The sequence below is a fragment of the Coregonus clupeaformis genome, chromosome 21, assembly GCF_020615455.1.
Source record: "Coregonus clupeaformis isolate EN_2021a chromosome 21, ASM2061545v1, whole genome shotgun sequence".
Lineage (NCBI taxonomy): Eukaryota > Metazoa > Chordata > Actinopteri > Salmoniformes > Salmonidae > Coregonus > Coregonus clupeaformis.
The window spans coordinates 24,364,977-24,382,358 of NC_059212.1; the positions used below are offsets into that span (position 1 = coordinate 24,364,977).

Consider the following 17,382-nt stretch of genomic DNA (forward strand, 5'->3'; position numbering starts at 1 on the left):
AAATTAATTATTAAAAAATTGAAAGAAAAATAAAATACTTTTAAAAATATTTCAGTAGTGTTTATTACATTTGTTTTATTTGATGACTATTATTTCATTCCAAGTCTTCATCTCATCTCTATAGAGCTGCTGCATATGCTGTCTGACAAAATCACTATTTTGTAGATCTTCAAAGTAAATAAGGCAAACTTATATGACTAAGTAAGGCATACTTTTATGACTGCTGAATACCAACAATCATATAGATCATGTATTTTCAGGTAGAGTTTCCTCGCGATACCCTCACGATCGCGCATTCTTCTCTCTTCTGTAGCATGCGTAAAAGAAACAGACAGGACAAGTAGATGTGCAATGGATTATGGTCATTGTAGTTAATTACCACGTTTTATCTAGAATATTGGCCTGTTGGAAACTACAACTCCCTACTACATCGCACAGTTCAGGCTGGATCTGATTTATCTCTAGAGAAACTGTGCAATGTGCGACATTGAGCTCACAGAAGAAAAAAAACGAACAAAACAAAATTCAAATCTACTGAACAAAAATATAAAAACGCAACATGCAACAATTTAAGATTTTACTGAATTACAGTTCATATAAGGAAATCAGTCAATTAAAATTAATTCACTAGGCCCTAATCAATGGATTTCACATGACTGGGAATACAGATGTGCATCTGTTGGTAACAGATATACATTTTTTTTAAGGTAGGGGGGTGGATCAGAAAACCAGTCAGTATCTGGTGTGACCACCATTTGCCTCATGCAGTGCGACATCTCCTTCGCATAGAGTTAATCAGGCTGTTGATTGTGGCCTGTGGAATGTTGTCCCACTCCTCTTCAATGGCTGTGCGAAGTTGCTGGATATTGGCAGGAACTGGAACACGTTGTTGTACACATCGAGCCAGAGCATCCCAAACATGCTCAATGGGTGACATTTCTGGTGAGTATGCAGGCTATGGAAGAACTGGGACATTTTCAGCTTCCAGGAAATGTGTACCGGTCCTTGCGACATGGGGCCGTGCATTATCATGCTGAAACATGAGGTGATGGCAGCAGATTAATTGCACGACAATGGGCCTCAGGATCTCGTCATGGTATCTCTGTGCATTAAAATTGCCATTGATAAAATGCAATTGTGTTTGTGGTCCGTAGCTTATGCCTGCCCATACCATAATCGCACTGCCACCATGGGGCACTCTGTTCACAACGTTGACATCAGCAAATCGCTCGACGCCATACACGTGGTCGGTGGTTGTGAGGGCGGTTGGACATACTGCCAAATTCTCTAAAACGACATTGGAGGCAGCTTAAGGTAGAGAAATGAACATTTATCTGGCAACCGCTCTGGTGGACATTCCTGTCGTCAGCATGCCAATTGGGTGCTCCCTCAAAACTTGAGACATCTGTGGCATTGTGTTGTGACAAAACTGCACATTTTAGAGTGTCCTTTTACTGTCCCCAGCACAAGGTGCACCTGTCTAATGATCATGCTGTTTAATCAGCTTCTTGATATGCCACACCTGTCAGGTGGATGGATTATCTTGGCAAAGGAGAAATGCTCACTAACAGGGATGTAAACACATTTGTGCACAACATTTGAGCGAAATAAGCTTTTCGTGTGTATGGATCATTTCTGGGATCTTTTATTTCAGTTCATGAAACCAACACTTTACATGTTGCGTTTATATTTTTGTTCAGTGTAATTGAACCGACGTTGGTCAATTAGTTTAAAACCCCCCAAAAATAACACATTTTGGTTAATCGCTCAGCACTAATCCCTACCTATTTGTACACATCTACTTCAATTACCTCATACCCCAGCACATCGACTCGGTACTGGTACCCCGTGTATATAGCCTAGTTATCGTTACTCATTGTGTAATTCTTCCTTGTGTTATTATTTTTCTATCATTTCCTCTGCATTTTGGGAAGGGCCCGTAATAAAGCATTTCGCTGTTAGTTTACGCCCGTTGTTTAAGAACCATGTGACAAATACAATTTGGTTTATTCTTTAGTTCAGCATGGAGACAATTTACTAAATCTAAACCGATAGGTCTATAGAGAAAGAGCAAATCTCCAAGTTAGCCTTATAGAGACAATACATGCAAATTATCCAGACTGTGCTGGCTCTAATCTGAATTCTATTGTTAAAGAGTCAGGGGCTAGTTCTAATCTAGCCTCTATTCCTATAGCGAGTCAGGGGCTAGGTCTAATCTAGCCTCTATTCCTAAAGAGAGGGGGGACTTCATCATTCTAATCTAGCCTCTATTCTTGTAGAGACAGAGCTAGCTCTCCTCTCCCCTGCTCTCTATCCCCAGTAGAGCTGGGCTGACAGGAAACACGTTGGCAGCTGTTTGGGGCTTCCAGCTGCCCGCAGTCCCAGTAGCAGATGGGGCGAAGGCATTATGACACGAATAAATTATATCCATACTTCAAAAAAAAAGGAGGGGGGGAGTGCATTTATGGACATAAGCAAATTTACTGCAATATGCCACAGCTCTCTCCGAAGGAGTCTCAAAAACATCCCTTGTCTGAGCTAGTTTGAGTGTGTGCAAGTATTTCCACTAAAGGGAGTAGAGAAAGAAAGGAAGGAAATTCAAAAGAATGAAAGATGAGGTCCCGTTTGTAGCATGCTCGTTTTATCTCGGATGCCTGCAGATCGCTCAAAGACAAAAAACTTTTTGAGGAACCTCAACCGCGGCAGTCAAATGCAAATTTTCTGTAAACAAGTGAAGAGACAGATTGGGTGCATGGTGCATGCCAAACATCACCAAGGTCACAGAATGCATTCACGCCCATCACCAAACAGAGGTGTGCAGAAGCCAGGCTGGCCATAGAAATAGAGAGGCGAGAGAGGAGGGCTTGGGCTGCTGCTTTAACGGATAAATGTCTCCTCTTGCCCAGCTTCCCCGATAATCAATCACATGAATGACAATGGGCCCGGTGCACGCACGCACTCACTGCATCGCTAATGTGACAGCAGCAGCGCAGAATACGATACGGCCGGTATTGGGTTTCATCTCTCAGAGGGGGAAGAGTGACGTGCCGGTTATTCTGGCAGCCAAAGTGCTCGCTCTCTGAGCTAAATACTCCCTGAAGGAGCAGAGCAGAGGGCGGCCACTGCTGCTGAGTGGCTGTGGTCCTTCACCACAACACTTCCAGGGTGAACTAAGCCATTGCAACGCTACAAATATGGCCCTCCATTTTTCATATTCAGTATTCCTTGAAGGAAGCATAAAATATGGACAACGATGGCATTACAAATAACAGGCAAGATGTTTAGTCAACTGTATAGTCTCTGGTGATCGAGAACCATTGGCTTGACCGTCTGGGGTTAGTCAATTCCTTGCAACTAGCAGACCCTGTTTTGCTCCCAGGCTAGGGTTAGAAACTCCTGGGACCCCCTGTCTTTCAATAGCCCTGTGCCAATCATGGTTAAGTTCAGTTTCATTACAATTCAGGAGATTTCTTTACAATGCTGGTTGTTCAATTAATTTTTCTGAATAGAAAATTCGTCCCATCTCTGATGCCAATTCAACACTCCTAAAACAAAATGGCAGGCCTGTGGCCTAGGGGTGTAAAAGACCCCAGACACCCATCAACTGCTGTTTCCTTTTGTTGTGGTTTTTGGAGAGGGTGGGGCACCTTATGAGTCTTTTGGAGTACTTGAGGGACAGGGCTGAATATCCTAAAATGGGCCTTACCGTCATTGGAGGATAAGTTGGTGTTCCAACAGCCCCAAGGAATAAGGGAACTGACTTTAAAACATTAACTTAATTTGACTTTGTTGATGCCAACCAAAAAGAATAACATTCACTATGCTTTAGCCAGGAATGAATAGAAAGCTATGAGCTAACCAGGTACATAATTCCTACAACAGCTGAATTTGACAAGGCAGAGAATCTGCAAAGATACCTTTTCTTATTCAAAAGTACTCTTGAATTCATCTTTCAGTTTATCCCCTTGAAAACAAAATGGACTAGTGGGAGCTGAAGTGATAAACATGTGCCAGTTCCAGCAGACCTTTGTAGACATTAACTCCGTCAAATCTGTCCAGTTCGCTAGCATCTACTCATAAAATCTATGGGCTTTTTAAACTTGTCCATACTCTGAATGGGATCATTATGGATGCAATGCTACTGAAGAATGCCATCCATACTTGTAGCCTTCAACACTTGCAGGTGCAGCTTATGGCCCTCGTAAAGCATTTTATAATGAAATACATATAGCCGGCACCGCCAAAATGCAAAGCAATATTTTCCAACTCTGTAGGCACAAGGCAGACAGATACATTCATAATATTCCAGGTAGCTTGGTAATCCATTGTTTCCCACATCATTGCTTTGGCAGACGGGGAAATGATGAATCAGAGTAGTCTCCACAGACTTGTTCTGCTGCCTCCTTGCCTGATGGGAAAAAAAACGGGCATTGTGTCGTTCGGTTGGAAAAGTTGATGCCACCTGCTCTACTAGCTACCCATAACAGGGTTCTACACTAACTTTTTCAGTTGGTGGCACCAGCACATGTTCGGTCACACCCATTTGTTTATGTACTTTATTTATAGATTTTCAGATATGAGAACAGAAAGAAAAACAGTACAACAATCCCAACCCCTTATTCCTCCACCCACCCCTCCAAGGCATCATACAAGGGTATCACAGAAAAGTAAATTAAATACAAAGAAATGGACAATGATAGAAACAAAAACAATGGGGAAAAATACAAATAAAAACCATATCACAATATATGGCCACTAGATCAGACATGACTGCTTACTAAAATATACAAGTTACACTATGTAAAAGACAGGCTCTCCACGTATTGTATGAATGGGGGCCAGGTTAAGTCAAAGTTTTGTTGGGACCCAAGCACAGTGTACCTAACCTTTTCCAGAGTCAGAGATGACATCGGGTTATTTAAAACCCCTGAAATAGCACATTTACATAAGTATTCAGACTCTTTACTCAATACTTTGTTGCAGCAGCTTTGCAAGCGATTACAGCCTTGAGTCTTCTTGGGTATGACACTACAAGCTTGGCTCAACTCTATTTGGAGTTTCTCCCATTCCTCTCTGCAGATCCTCTCAAGCTCTGTCAGGTTGGACGGTGAGCGTCGCTGCACAGCTATTTTCAGGTCTCTCCAGAGATGTTCGATCGGGTTGAAGTCCGGGCTCTGGCTGGCCCACTCAAGGACATTCAGAGACTTGTCCCGAAGCCACTCCTGCGTTGTCTTGGCTGTGCGTTTAGGGCCGTTGTCCCGATGGAAGGTGAATCTTCACCCCAGTCTGAGGTCCTGAGCGCTTTGGAGCAGGTTCATCAAGGATCTCTCTGTACTTTGCTCTGTTCATCTTTCCCTCGATCCTGACTAGTCTCCCAGTCCCTGCCGCTGAAAAACATCCCCACAGCATGACGCTGCCACCACCATGCTTCACCGTAGGGATAGTGCCAGGTTTCCTCCAGACGTGACGCTTGGCATTCAGGCCAAAGAGTTCAAGCTCTGTCAGAGTGACCATCGGGTTCTTGGTCACCTCCCTGACCAAGGCCCTTCTCCCTCGATTGCTCAGTTTGGCCAACTCTAGGAAGAGTCTCGGTGGTTCCAAACTTCTTCCATTTAAGAATGATGGAGGCCACTGTGTTTTTGGGGACCTTCAATGCTGCAGTCATTTTTTGGTACCCTTCCCCAGATCTGTGCCTCGACACAATCCTGTCTCGGAGCTCTAGGGACAATTCCTTCGACCTCATGGCTTGGTTTTTGCTCTGACATGCACTGTCAACGGTGAGACCTTACTTAGACAAGTGTGTGCCTTTCCAAATCATGTTCAATCAAATGAATTACCACAGGTCGACTCCAATCAAGTTGTAGAAACATCAAGGATGATCAATGGAAACAGGATGCACCTGAGCTCAATTTCAAGTATCATAGCAAAGGGCCTGAATACTTACATAAGGTATTTATTTTTATTTTTTATTTTTTTTATTACCAAAAAACTGTTTGCGCTTTGTCATTATTGTGTTTTGTGGGTAGATTGATGAGAATTTCTTTATTTAATCAATTTTATAATAAGACTAACATAACAAAATGTGGAAAAAGGGAAAAGGTCTGTATACTTTCTGAATGCACTGTATTCGCTGACCAGTAGTAGTGTAAAAAACTGGGACGGTCCAGCCTGCCTGCGGGCTTAGGTCTCTCTAGATATACCTTCCTCATTCGTGGATTGAAGTTGGAAATGCAGCTGTCCAGTTGTTTGAACATCGACTTTGGATAAAAATGGGAATCATTTGGAATAAGTTCAAGAACATAGGTAGTACAGTCATCTTGACAGAATTAATGCGACCTGCTAATGAAATGGGAAGAGCCACCTTACGGAAACCTGCTTAGTGCGCTCCATACTAGTATGTACACTACCGTTCAAAAGTTTGGGGTCACTTAGAAATGTCCTTGTTTTCGAAAGAAAATCAATTTTTTTGTCCATTAAAATATCATCAAATTTTGCAGGTACTATTTAATGAAGCTGGCAATTTCTCGCATGGAATAGCCTTCATTTCTCAGAACAAGAATAGACTGACGAGTTTCAGAAGAAAGTTATTTGTTTCTGGCCATTTTGAGCCTGTAATCAAACCCACAATTGCTGATGCTCCAGATACTCAACTAGTCTCAAGAAGGCCAGTTTTATTGCTTATTTAATCAGCACAACAGTTTTCAGCTGTGCTAACATAATTGCAAAAGGGTTTTCTAATGATCAATTAGCCTTTTAAAATGATAAACTTGGATTAGCAAACACAACGTGCCATTGGAACACAGGACTGATGGTTGCTGATAATGGGCATCTGTACGCCTATGTAGATATTCCGTTAAAAATCAGCTGTTTCCAGCTACAATAGCCATTTACAACATTAACAATGTCTACACTGTATTTCTGATCAATTTTATGTTATTTTAATGGACAAAAAATGATTTTCCTTCTAAAACAAGGACATTTCTAAGTGACCCCAAACTTTTGAACGGTAGTGTATGTGGACACCCCTTCAAAATTAGTGTATTTGGCTATTTCAGCCACACCCGTTGCTGACAGGTGTATAAAATCGAGCACACAGCCATGCAATCTCCATAGACAAACATTGGCTGTAGAATGGCCTTACTGAAGAGCTCAGTGACTTTCAACATGGCACCGTCATAGGATGCCACCTTTCCAACAAGTCAGTTCATCAAATTTCTGCCCTACTAGAGCTGCCCCGGTAAACTGTAAGTGCTGTTATTGTGAAGTGGAAACGTCTAGGAGCAATAACGGCTCAGCCGCGAAGTGGTAGACCACACAAGCTCACAGAATGGGACCACAGAGTGCTGAAGCGCGTAAAAATCATCTGTCCTCAGTTGCAACACTCAATAACGAGATCCAAACTGCCTCTAGAAGCAACGTCAGCACAATAACTGTTCGTCAGGAGCTTCATGAAATGGGTTTCCATGAGCGAGCAGCCGCACACAAGCCTAAGATCACCATGCGCAATGCCAAGCGTCGGCTGGAGTGGTGTAAAGCTCGCCATCATTGGACTCTGGAGTGTTGGCGGAGCGTATTTCAAGTTTGGGGAAGCAATTTTTCCCATAACAATGCACCTTTATAATAAAGCATTCCCTGCATCATCGCAAAAAATACCTTTCAATGCATGGCTGAGCGTGTCGTGGCATAGAGTAGGCCTAGGCTATATCAGATACGTTTCATGGCCTTTTACTAACACATTTCATGCAATTCTACTACACTTTATATGACTGAGATATTAGTAAAATATTTTTTATTATGACAAATTACAGGGTAGCCTACTCTGCTGCCAGTGACTAACAGATCAATAAAAACAACATTGTCTGATCCATATAATAGGCCTACGAGAAGGGGAGACACAAATAGCCTACAATATGACATCTATCTAATCTGGAGGAGGAAATTATCCAAAAACGAACTTTCAAGCGGCACTGACCCAACAATGATAGAGTTAATAAGCACACTCACCAGGGATATGGCCAATGCTCTCTTCTGGTGCCAATAAGATAGGCTATACTGTTCAATCAATTAAGTTGAGAATTTTGATAACTATAAAAAGACAGTCTTTTCATTGTAGTTTTCCAAACAATGATGGAATATTGTGATATGCCTGGCTGGGCCTCTACTTTTCACTGACAGTCACAACTCAACAATCTATGTGGTATATGTATAGACAGGAGTAGGCTAATTAGGCTATATCATTGACAATTTAATTTACTTTAGGGGAAGCTTAGCTTATGGACGCACCGCCTTTGTCTGTAACGCACTTGTGATACAGTGAGGGAAAAAAGTATTTGATCCCCTACTGATTTTGTACGTTTGCCCACTGACAAAGAAATGATCAGTCTATCATTTTAATGGTAGGTTTATTTGAACAGTGAGACAGAATAACTACAAAAAAATCCAGGAAAAAAATGTTATAAATTGATTTGCATTTTAATGAGGGAAATAAGTATTTGACCCTTCTGCAAAACATGACTTAGTACTTGGTGGCAAAACCCTTGTTGGCAATCACAGAGGTCAGACGTTTCTTGTAGTTGGCCACCAGGTTTGCACACATCTCAGGAGGGATTTTGTCCCACTCCTCTTTGCAGATCTTCTCCAAGTCATTAAGGTTTCGAGGCTGACGTTTGGCAACTCGAACCTTCAGCTCCCTCCACAGATTTTATATGGGATTAAGGTCTGGAGACTGGCTAGGCCACTCCAGGACCTTAATGTGCTTCTTCTTGAGCCACTCCTTTGTTGCCTTGGCCGTGTGTTTTGGGTTTTGGGTCATTGTCATGCTGAAATACCCATCCACGACCCATTTTCAATGCCCTGGCTGAGGGAAGGAGGTTCTCACCCAAGATTTGACGGTACATGGCCCCTTCCATCGTCCCTTTGATGCGGTGAAGTTGTCCTGTCCCCTTAGCAGAAAAACACCCCCAAAGCATAATGTTTCCACCTCCATGTTTGACGGTGGGGATGGTGTTCTTGGGGTCATAGGCAGCATTCCTCCTCCTCCAAACACGGCGAGTTGAGTTGATGCCAAAGAGCTCCATTTTGGTCTCATCTGACCACAACACTTTCACCCAGTTCTCCTCTGAATCATTCAGATGTTCATTGGCAAACTTCAGACAGCCCTGTACATGTGCTTTCTTGAGCAGGGGGACCTTGCGGGCGCTGCAGGATTTCAGTCCTTCACGGCGTAGTGTGTTACCAATTGTTTTCTTGGTGACTATGGTCCCAGCTGCCTTGAGAGCATTGACAAGATCCTCCTGTGTAGTTCTGGGCTGATTCCTCACCGTTCTCATGATCATTGCAACTCCACGAGGTGAGATCTTGCATGGAGCCCCAGGCCAAGGGAGATTGACAGTTATTTTGTGTTTCTTCCATTTGCAAATAATCGCACCAACTGTTGTCACCTTCTCACCAAGCTGCTTGGCTATGGTCTTGTAGCCCCTTCCAGCCTTGTGTAGGTCTACAATCTTGTCCCTGACATCCTTGGAGAGCTCTTTGGTCTTGGCCATGGTGGAGAGTTTGGAATCTGATTGATTGCTTCTGTAGACAGGTGTCTTTTATACAGGTCACAAACTGAGATTAGGAGCACTAAGAGTGTGCTCCTAATCTCAGCTCGTTACCTGTATAAAAGACACCTGGGAGCCAGAAATCTTTGATTGAGAGGGGGTCAAATACATATTTCCCACATTAAAATGCAAATCAATTTATAACATTTTTGACATGCGTTTTTCTGGATTAGTTTGTTGTTATTCTGTCTCTCATTGTTCAAATAAACCTACCATTAAAATTATAGACTGATCATTTCTTTGGCAGTGGGCAAACGTACAAAATCAGCAGGGGATCAAATACTTTTTTCCCTCACTGTAGTTATCAAAACAAATGGACACTGGATTGCTTCTTTTTTTTTGTTTTAAATCGCATTGCAGCCCAAATTGCATTTCCATCTACACAAAGACCGTTAGGCTATCATTAGCATTGCTAACGGCTACACAAAGTGGTAGACCTATAGGCCCTACGCACACTTCAGAAATTTGGTTTATTTTTGGTCAATTGCACATTACTGTTTGAGTAAATCCTGATAATAAAAAAATAAAAATAAACATCATCAAGGCAAAAAAATAAAATCACTGGCACCCTTATGACCAATTCAAAATGTGTGTCGCACTGCCAAGTTTAACGGCCGCAAATGCGACTGTTTTGGTCGCAATATGGAACCCTGCATAACCATATTACAGCAGCCAGGGCAGACACGGCTGAGAGCTAAAGGCGCTGGTGTCTGACTTTCAGGAACCCTATTAAGTTATTAGAGAGTAGTGATGCAGAGCTGAGAGCTGAAGAGCCAGACACTGCTACCGCGACCGGGGTGAAAAATCAGATCCACCACAGGAACAATAACGCCGTCATGGTCATCAGACGTCCTCGGGCGCATTTCCCTCAGCCAGACTAACATATAACGGGGGTACATTCTTGCAGCCAGGGACCGAAGCGATGCTATGAGGCTTTACTGTGTACCTAACATCTAGGTCATTCGCGTTGGGCAAATTAACTCTGACATCTTAAATGTCAACCACAAAACTCCCTGATCGGAGTCCCGATATCAGGGGGGATGGGGCCACTGCTGGTAAAAGGGAAGAGGAGGAGTGGAGAGTGGTGATGGTGTGAATGAGGAAGAGGACTAATAGAGATGCTAAGTGTTGGATGTGTGTGCTGCCACAGGGCGGCCATTGTATGTGAATGGGTCAGCAGAGAAAGAGGCTTTGAGCACAAAACAAGCGAATGGAAGCCAGGACACACAGCAAACTATTGAGAGCTGCTAACCTCCACTCCCCACTGGCTCCCCCCTATCCTCCCTCCCCCGCCCCCCTTCCCTCCCGACAGGGCACATCCTGCTGTACACCATTAACTCACGCATGAGTCCTCCGAGACAGACAAGGAAAACACACACAGAGAGCAGAACGAGAAAGAGAGAGATACAGCGAGAGAGATACAGAGGGAGAGAGAAAGAGCGAGACGGGGGATAGGAGGGAAAGAGAAAAATATAGAGGGGCAGACAACGAGAGAGAGAATTAAACAAACAAGAGAGGGAAGTGAGGAGGGAATAGAGGGAGAGAGAGAGAGCAGAGCAGGCGGAAAGAGAGCAGACGGGGGAGGAGAGAGATGCTTAGAGAGCAGGAAGGGAGTTTTCCCCCTCAGAGAGAGGGGAGAGGGGGTGGGGGTGGGAGGGGTTTAGGAGATTAGCACTGTGGCGCCTGGGTCTTGGGGAGGGCCAGGATATGCAGTGGAGAGGAAACAAACCGCTGTAAAAATCCATTTCCCACACACACACACCTCAAAACACCCATTCAACCTCCACCCAGAGCACCACTGAGTTTTTAAATGTCACAGACCCACACACACACGCACCCATACCCCCACGCACATGAAAACAAACCCACAAAAACCCACACACACAAACCTCCACATCAAAGCAAACTCACCTGAATGTGAGGCACTTTCTGGAGGGTTGGAGGCGACTGGTGTGGTGGCGGCACCCAGGGTGGCTGGTTGGGCGAGGAGCTCTGGTGGTGGGGGCCGGCCAGGTGTGTCTGGGCCTGTGACGGGGGCAAAGCGGCCTGGGCGGGGTGCACCTGCTGCAGCTGCTGGAAGGCCATGGGAGGAGGCTGCAGCTGCTGCCCAGGTCTGGGAGCCTGTTGCTGGGGAGGGAGCAGCCGCTGGTCCTGGGGTCCTGGAGGCTCACCGTGGGCCATGGGACCTGGAGGTCTCACCTGGCCGAGTGGGACTCGCTGGTTAGGGGGCATGCCGGGGTATAGCTGCTGGCCCGGGGGCATGTGGGGGTGCTGCTGTGGGTGGGAGGGGTGCTGAGGGTGGTGTTGCAGGTGGGGGTGTGGCTGCTGAGCACCCATGGGAGTGGGGTTTCTCTGAGGGGGGGCCATGGGGCTAGGGGCCTGGAGTGGGACTCCTGGGTAGCCCCCTACCTCTGGAGCCAGGCCGGCACTAGAGGGGCGGCCCTGTTGAGGCGGAGGTGTTCCCCCCGGGGTTCCCATGCCCCTCATGGGGGACATGGAGGGGGGAGAGCCGTAGGATCCCTGAGGTGGTGTGGGGAGGTGGGGCTGCTGTTGGGGGGTGGCCTGGGCCTGGGAGGGGTGCATGGGCTGGGAAGGGTGCATAGGCTGTCCGGTGATTTGGTTGGGGTGGACAGGCTGCTGGTGTACCTGTGGGCCAGGGTAGCGCTGTGGGGGCCCCCCTACGTTGGGGTAGCGCGGGACCTGGGCTGGCCCCATGGGCCCACTGGCGTTACTGTTGTTGTTGGTGCTGCTGAGGCTCATCCCAGGACTCATCCCTGCAGTGCCGGCTAATCCCTGATTAAGGTTGCCGTACTGGGGATAGGGGGGGTACTGCCCTGAGCTAGTTACAGCACCAGGGGGTGCAGCCTGGCCGTGCATGTTGAACCCCATGTTCTGGTGGGGCCTCCCGGCCAGGACCTGCTGCTGGCGAGAGGGGCTGTGGGGGAAGCGAGGGGTGTGGGAGGCCATGGGTTCCTGGGGGTGAACGGGGCCCTGGCCGGGCCGGTGGAGGAACTGCTGGGGAGGCTGCTGTTGCTGGGCCGGGTGGCGCATGGGGGGACCTGTCATACTGGGGTTCTGCTGGAGCCCCACGTGGCCCATGTAGTGGTTTGGTTCCTGGCCCATACCTTGGGGGAAGTGGTTGACCCTAGGGGGCGTCTGGGTCTGGCCAGGGTGGCCCTGCATGGTGGCATAGTCGGCACGGCCCATGTAGGGGCCCATCTGGTGGCCGTGGCCCTGGGGCCCTGAGGGGCCGTGCTGCTGGTGGGAGGGGGCCTGGGCGGCAGCCTGTTGCTGCTGGAATGGAGGCCTGCTCTGCCCGGGGCCAGCCTGGGGGCCCCACACGGCTCCTCCGTCAGGGAATGGCTGGCCGAGCCCGTCACCCTGCGCTCCGGGGTAGACGTGGTGCCCCCCTCCAGGTTGTTGGGGGTTGTTGTGGTAGCGCGAGTGTGGGGATGCCATGCCGTTGACGGCGGGGCCGTTGCCCAACATCCGGCCCTGCTGCTGCTCGTAGCCCGCGAAGGGGTCGTAGGGGTGGCCCATCTTGGGCTGTCCGGGAACGGCCTGCGAGGTGTGGTGGAGGGAGTTGGAGGACAGCGACCCATAGCCCTGGTGCTCGTGGGGCATCTGTTGCCCCATTGGGTTGGGCTGGCCCTGGGGGAAGCCACAGTCCCCCAGGCCCTCCAGCCCGTCCGAGAACAGGTTGGCGTCGTCCCCGAACAGGCTCAACATCCCCGGGTCGGCCATGGCTCCTGGGGACCTGGCGGCTGGGGGGAGCGGAGCTCCAGGGAATCTGCGTTCACACAGAGGTGGATGTCCTCAAAGCCGCTAATCCGCTAACTAATCTGCAGCATGTCACTCCATATTTCCCTAATTCTCTCAGAGAATGAGAACGCAGTGTCAGGCAAAGCCAGGTTATGGGACCTGGAGGGAAGGAGAGAGAGGAGAGCAGTAGGAAGAGGAGGACAGAGAGGGGGAAGAGAGAGATAGGAACAGAGTATTAGAATGGGCTATATCAGGTCCATTGTGCAACCCTACTCCTGTTCTTTAACCTTCTGCTAACTGAATTAGATTTCTTAAAAAGTGGCACATGTTTAGCAGTTTAATAAGTTGTTAAACCCCCCTCCATAGCCCTTTCATCCCCATCCCCCACCCCACCTCTGTTTCCATTTGCTTTCAAACAAAAGATTTTCTTCCAACACACACACAAGCCTAAACTCATTCATTCTTTAGAATGGGTTGTTGGTTGGAAAAGAACAAAGGCCTGGGCAGAAGCAGGGGTGTTTAAACAGCAGCAGCTGCCAGATCAGCCCGGCAGATGTGAGAATACAAGGAGGGGAGCCACCTGCTCAAGCGTGTGTGTGTATGTGTGTTTTGTTGGGGAGAGAGAGAGAGAGAGGGAAGGAGAGAGAGGCAGAGCTCTTGAGTGTGAGTGTGTAAGAGTGAGTGCATACATGTTTGTGTGTGTGTGTGTGTGTGTGTGTGTGTGTGTGTGTGTGTGTGTGTGTGTGTGTGTTTATGGGTGCATCATGAGTAGGGCTGCACGATTAAATAAAATGTTTAATAGAAATTGCAATATTGACATGCACAATATCCATACCGCAAGATGCTGCAATATTTTTTAACGCCACTTAGCTGTCTGTAACGCCATTTTTTAAAACTTTAGATTTACTGCTCTCGTGACACTGCTCGAGTTGACGGAGTTCTCGCTCAGTCTCGCCCCTGAGCACTTCACAATCCCACACACAACAAGACCCGCCCTCAGTTCCTCGTGCTCGAGATTCACTCTGCATGCATTGACCAAACAGTATGCAGTCAACAGATTTTTCCAAACAATAATAACGCAGTTTTCCACTTTGCTTCTAATATAAATCCACGTTTTCTATATTATACTATTCATTTGTGTAACTCTCTCTCTGCAAAACTCTAGTTAGTTGGTCTTAGCAAGCTGCAAATGTGCATCGAAAATGTGTGTTAGCCCCTAACGCTAATCGCTAGCTAAATCCACTGATCTTGCTAGCAAACCTTCGCTCTTATACAGGCCGGTACGAGAGGTGGAGTACATCAGTGTTGCTTGTGCAGCTTCTTAAAATCAGAGGGAAAGGTGAATGTACCCATTGTCTGAATGTACCCTTCTATTTAAACCTAATTAGGGTCCCCTGGGAAACAATTTGGATCCTACTCAGTCACAACCATCTCCCTTACTTCCATTGTCATGCATTCCCACTGTTTTCTAACTATAAAATTAGAATGATCATTCTATTTCTATGGTTCCACCAAAAGTTTAGCCAAGTGTAAAATCGCAATATTTTGTACAGAAATCGCAATTCGATTTTATCCCTAATCATGTGTCCTCAACCTGCTCGTCCCCTGAGCTCTGTAATCAGATGAGCAGGGGGTATTATGGAGGTGGGAGATAAACCAGGCTGAAAGGAGACTTAGCACAGGGATTGGGTGTCCAACTCAACACGTGATGCGTGTGTGTGGGCTAGGCTTGAGGCTGTGTGTGTAGTAGGGCCATATAAAATCAGCGTTGTCCAGACATTCAAACGGAATTCAACAATATTACATTTATTGAAATCAACTGAATCTATTGAACTTATTGGAAAATGCATGAATCTGCCTAAGTGAATCATAAGACATTAACAAAATGCATCAGCGATTCGTATTTTCATGCAACTTTCTGAAACGTTAGCAATGATGCTAATGATAACCTTCTTCTGGTAGAGATGGAAAGGCTTTCCCAAAAACCTCAATTAAATGTTAACACCAAAGTAGCCTATGCCTACCTGGCAGAATGTTATCATGATTATTTGCGTCATTCGAGTGGCCATTTGTTTTGCAAACTCTGCAATCACATGAGCACTACAGCAACACGGCTTAACCAAACAATGGTCTCTTCCTGGTGTGCACTTGCATTACATTTCTTCAATTTTTTCCAGACCTCAAAAATGGTCTCCTGACGTGGTTTAAACATTGTTGTGGACTGAGAAAAACAACAACCTTGAATGTTCTATTAAAAAAAAGAGTGCATTTTGAGAGTGAAAACCTGAAAAAAAGGGAGGGAAACAGAAACCTGGAAAAACAAAACAGAGAAAACTGAATCAGGCAAAAAAATATAGGGTCCTAGTGTAAGCTTGTGTGTGATGAGGATAGTGTGTGTGTGTGTGTGTGTCACAGTACGTAGGTGGGGTCTTACTTAGTATGTAGCTTGTGTGCGCGAGTGGGGAGAAGGAATGTGTCGCCCGAAACTTCACCAACACTTCAACTTCCCCCACTAGGGAATCCCCCCCTCCTCTGTTCCCCTCCCTCTGCCCCACCCCCAACTTTCCTCCTTCTTTCAAGCCTCTCCACAGGGTTGCTAGCATCAGCCCCACGCACTACTACCACTGACCTTTCTAGTCAATGAGCAGAGGGGAAGCAATTTCCTGCTAAACAGCAACTCTTCAAAAAGGCTACATTAACATACCGGTGAGCATTCGTAAAACGCAATTCAGACACACTGAATTTCACCTTCTCAAACTCAAAAAGGAAAGACATCTCAAAAGGAGAGAATGATGCTCGCAAGTTGCAACACAACAAGCTTTAGCAACAACCTCAGACAAAAGGAATTAAAAGAAAAACTTGCTGGGCGACTCACTAGATGAATAAAGAACAAACTGTAACAGATCTCTAAAAGACAAACCACAACACAGCGGGGAGTGTTGACACACACAGAGACAAAGAGAGAGAAAGAGAGCGAGAGAGAGAAAGAGAAAGAGTGACGAAACATGATTGAGTAAGAAGCGTGCGTAATGTCACATCCGGAGTGAGCCACCAATGTGGCGGAGAGTGGAGCGGCGTGACATGCCTGGAGCTGTCAGACTTCCTGTTTATTGTGGTGAACACAGACTCACACTACAGTGTCTATGGCCGCCATGTAGGCCTACGCAGTAACAAAGATATAGTAACAGATATTAGGGCTATGACGGTCATGGAATTTTGGATAGCAACAATTGAGCAGAAATTACAGTGGTCACCGTAATAACTGTCAGAATAGCACAAAAAATAAATATTTTTTGTATGCACCATTTCTCCTCTGTTCCTGACTGCATGTGCTGCCATAGAAATAGAATGAATAAAACGGGCGTCCCATTTCAAGTCAATGATGGCATAATGGGTGGACTGGAGGCCATTGCGAGTGTACCCATAGGAGCAAAGCAGGAAGTAAAATTCATTGCATGAGCTATATCAGTTAACATAATTTGAATGAAAACTCTACATTACCATAGAAATTGCGTCACAATACCAGGCAGCCATTGCGAGTGTCCTAGGGATGTGACAAATGGAGGAAAAAAACATACCGTTTCAACCGCCATTTTGTTAATGGTTTTCTGTTAAAACGATAAAACGCACAAAATTACATGTGAATTCACAATTCAGCTGCCAGCAACTGTTTGGTTCTCATGGTGCGTCCCTTTCAGATAGTTAAAGATTGCACCTGTACTACCATTACTGTACCTCAATTCCACCTCGCAAAGTTAGCATTTCCTTCTCATTTAACTTCAAAGTATTGCCATAAAGGACTTCGCTGCTGTCGCTTGTCTTTGACATTTTTCCAACTGGTGGAGAGTCGACACCAAAATAATTGATTGCTCGACTCCTTGCACGTCGATTCCTGGTGTCGACTCACATTTCTGAGTCTCAAGATTCGATTCCTCTAGAAATCGAATCCTAAGATGCAGTATTTTTGGAACGGAGGAGACTGATTAGTTGCCGTACTTCCGAGAACACAAACACTCGC

At 46.1% G+C, this 17,382-nt stretch overlaps 1 protein-coding gene across 1 annotated transcript in view; it reads right to left on the reverse strand.

The window, feature by feature from the left end:
- Nucleotides 1-17,382, reverse strand: part of LOC121535131 (chromodomain-helicase-DNA-binding protein 7) — an 83,725-nt gene that overhangs the window by 49,008 nt on the left and 17,335 nt on the right. The window contains exon 2 of the mRNA XM_045206263.1: nucleotides 11,514-13,523. Coding sequence (XP_045062198.1) covers nucleotides 11,514-13,346 — 1,833 coding nt within the window. The 5' untranslated portion in view covers nucleotides 13,347-13,523. The remainder of the gene's footprint in view (nucleotides 1-11,513; nucleotides 13,524-17,382) is intronic.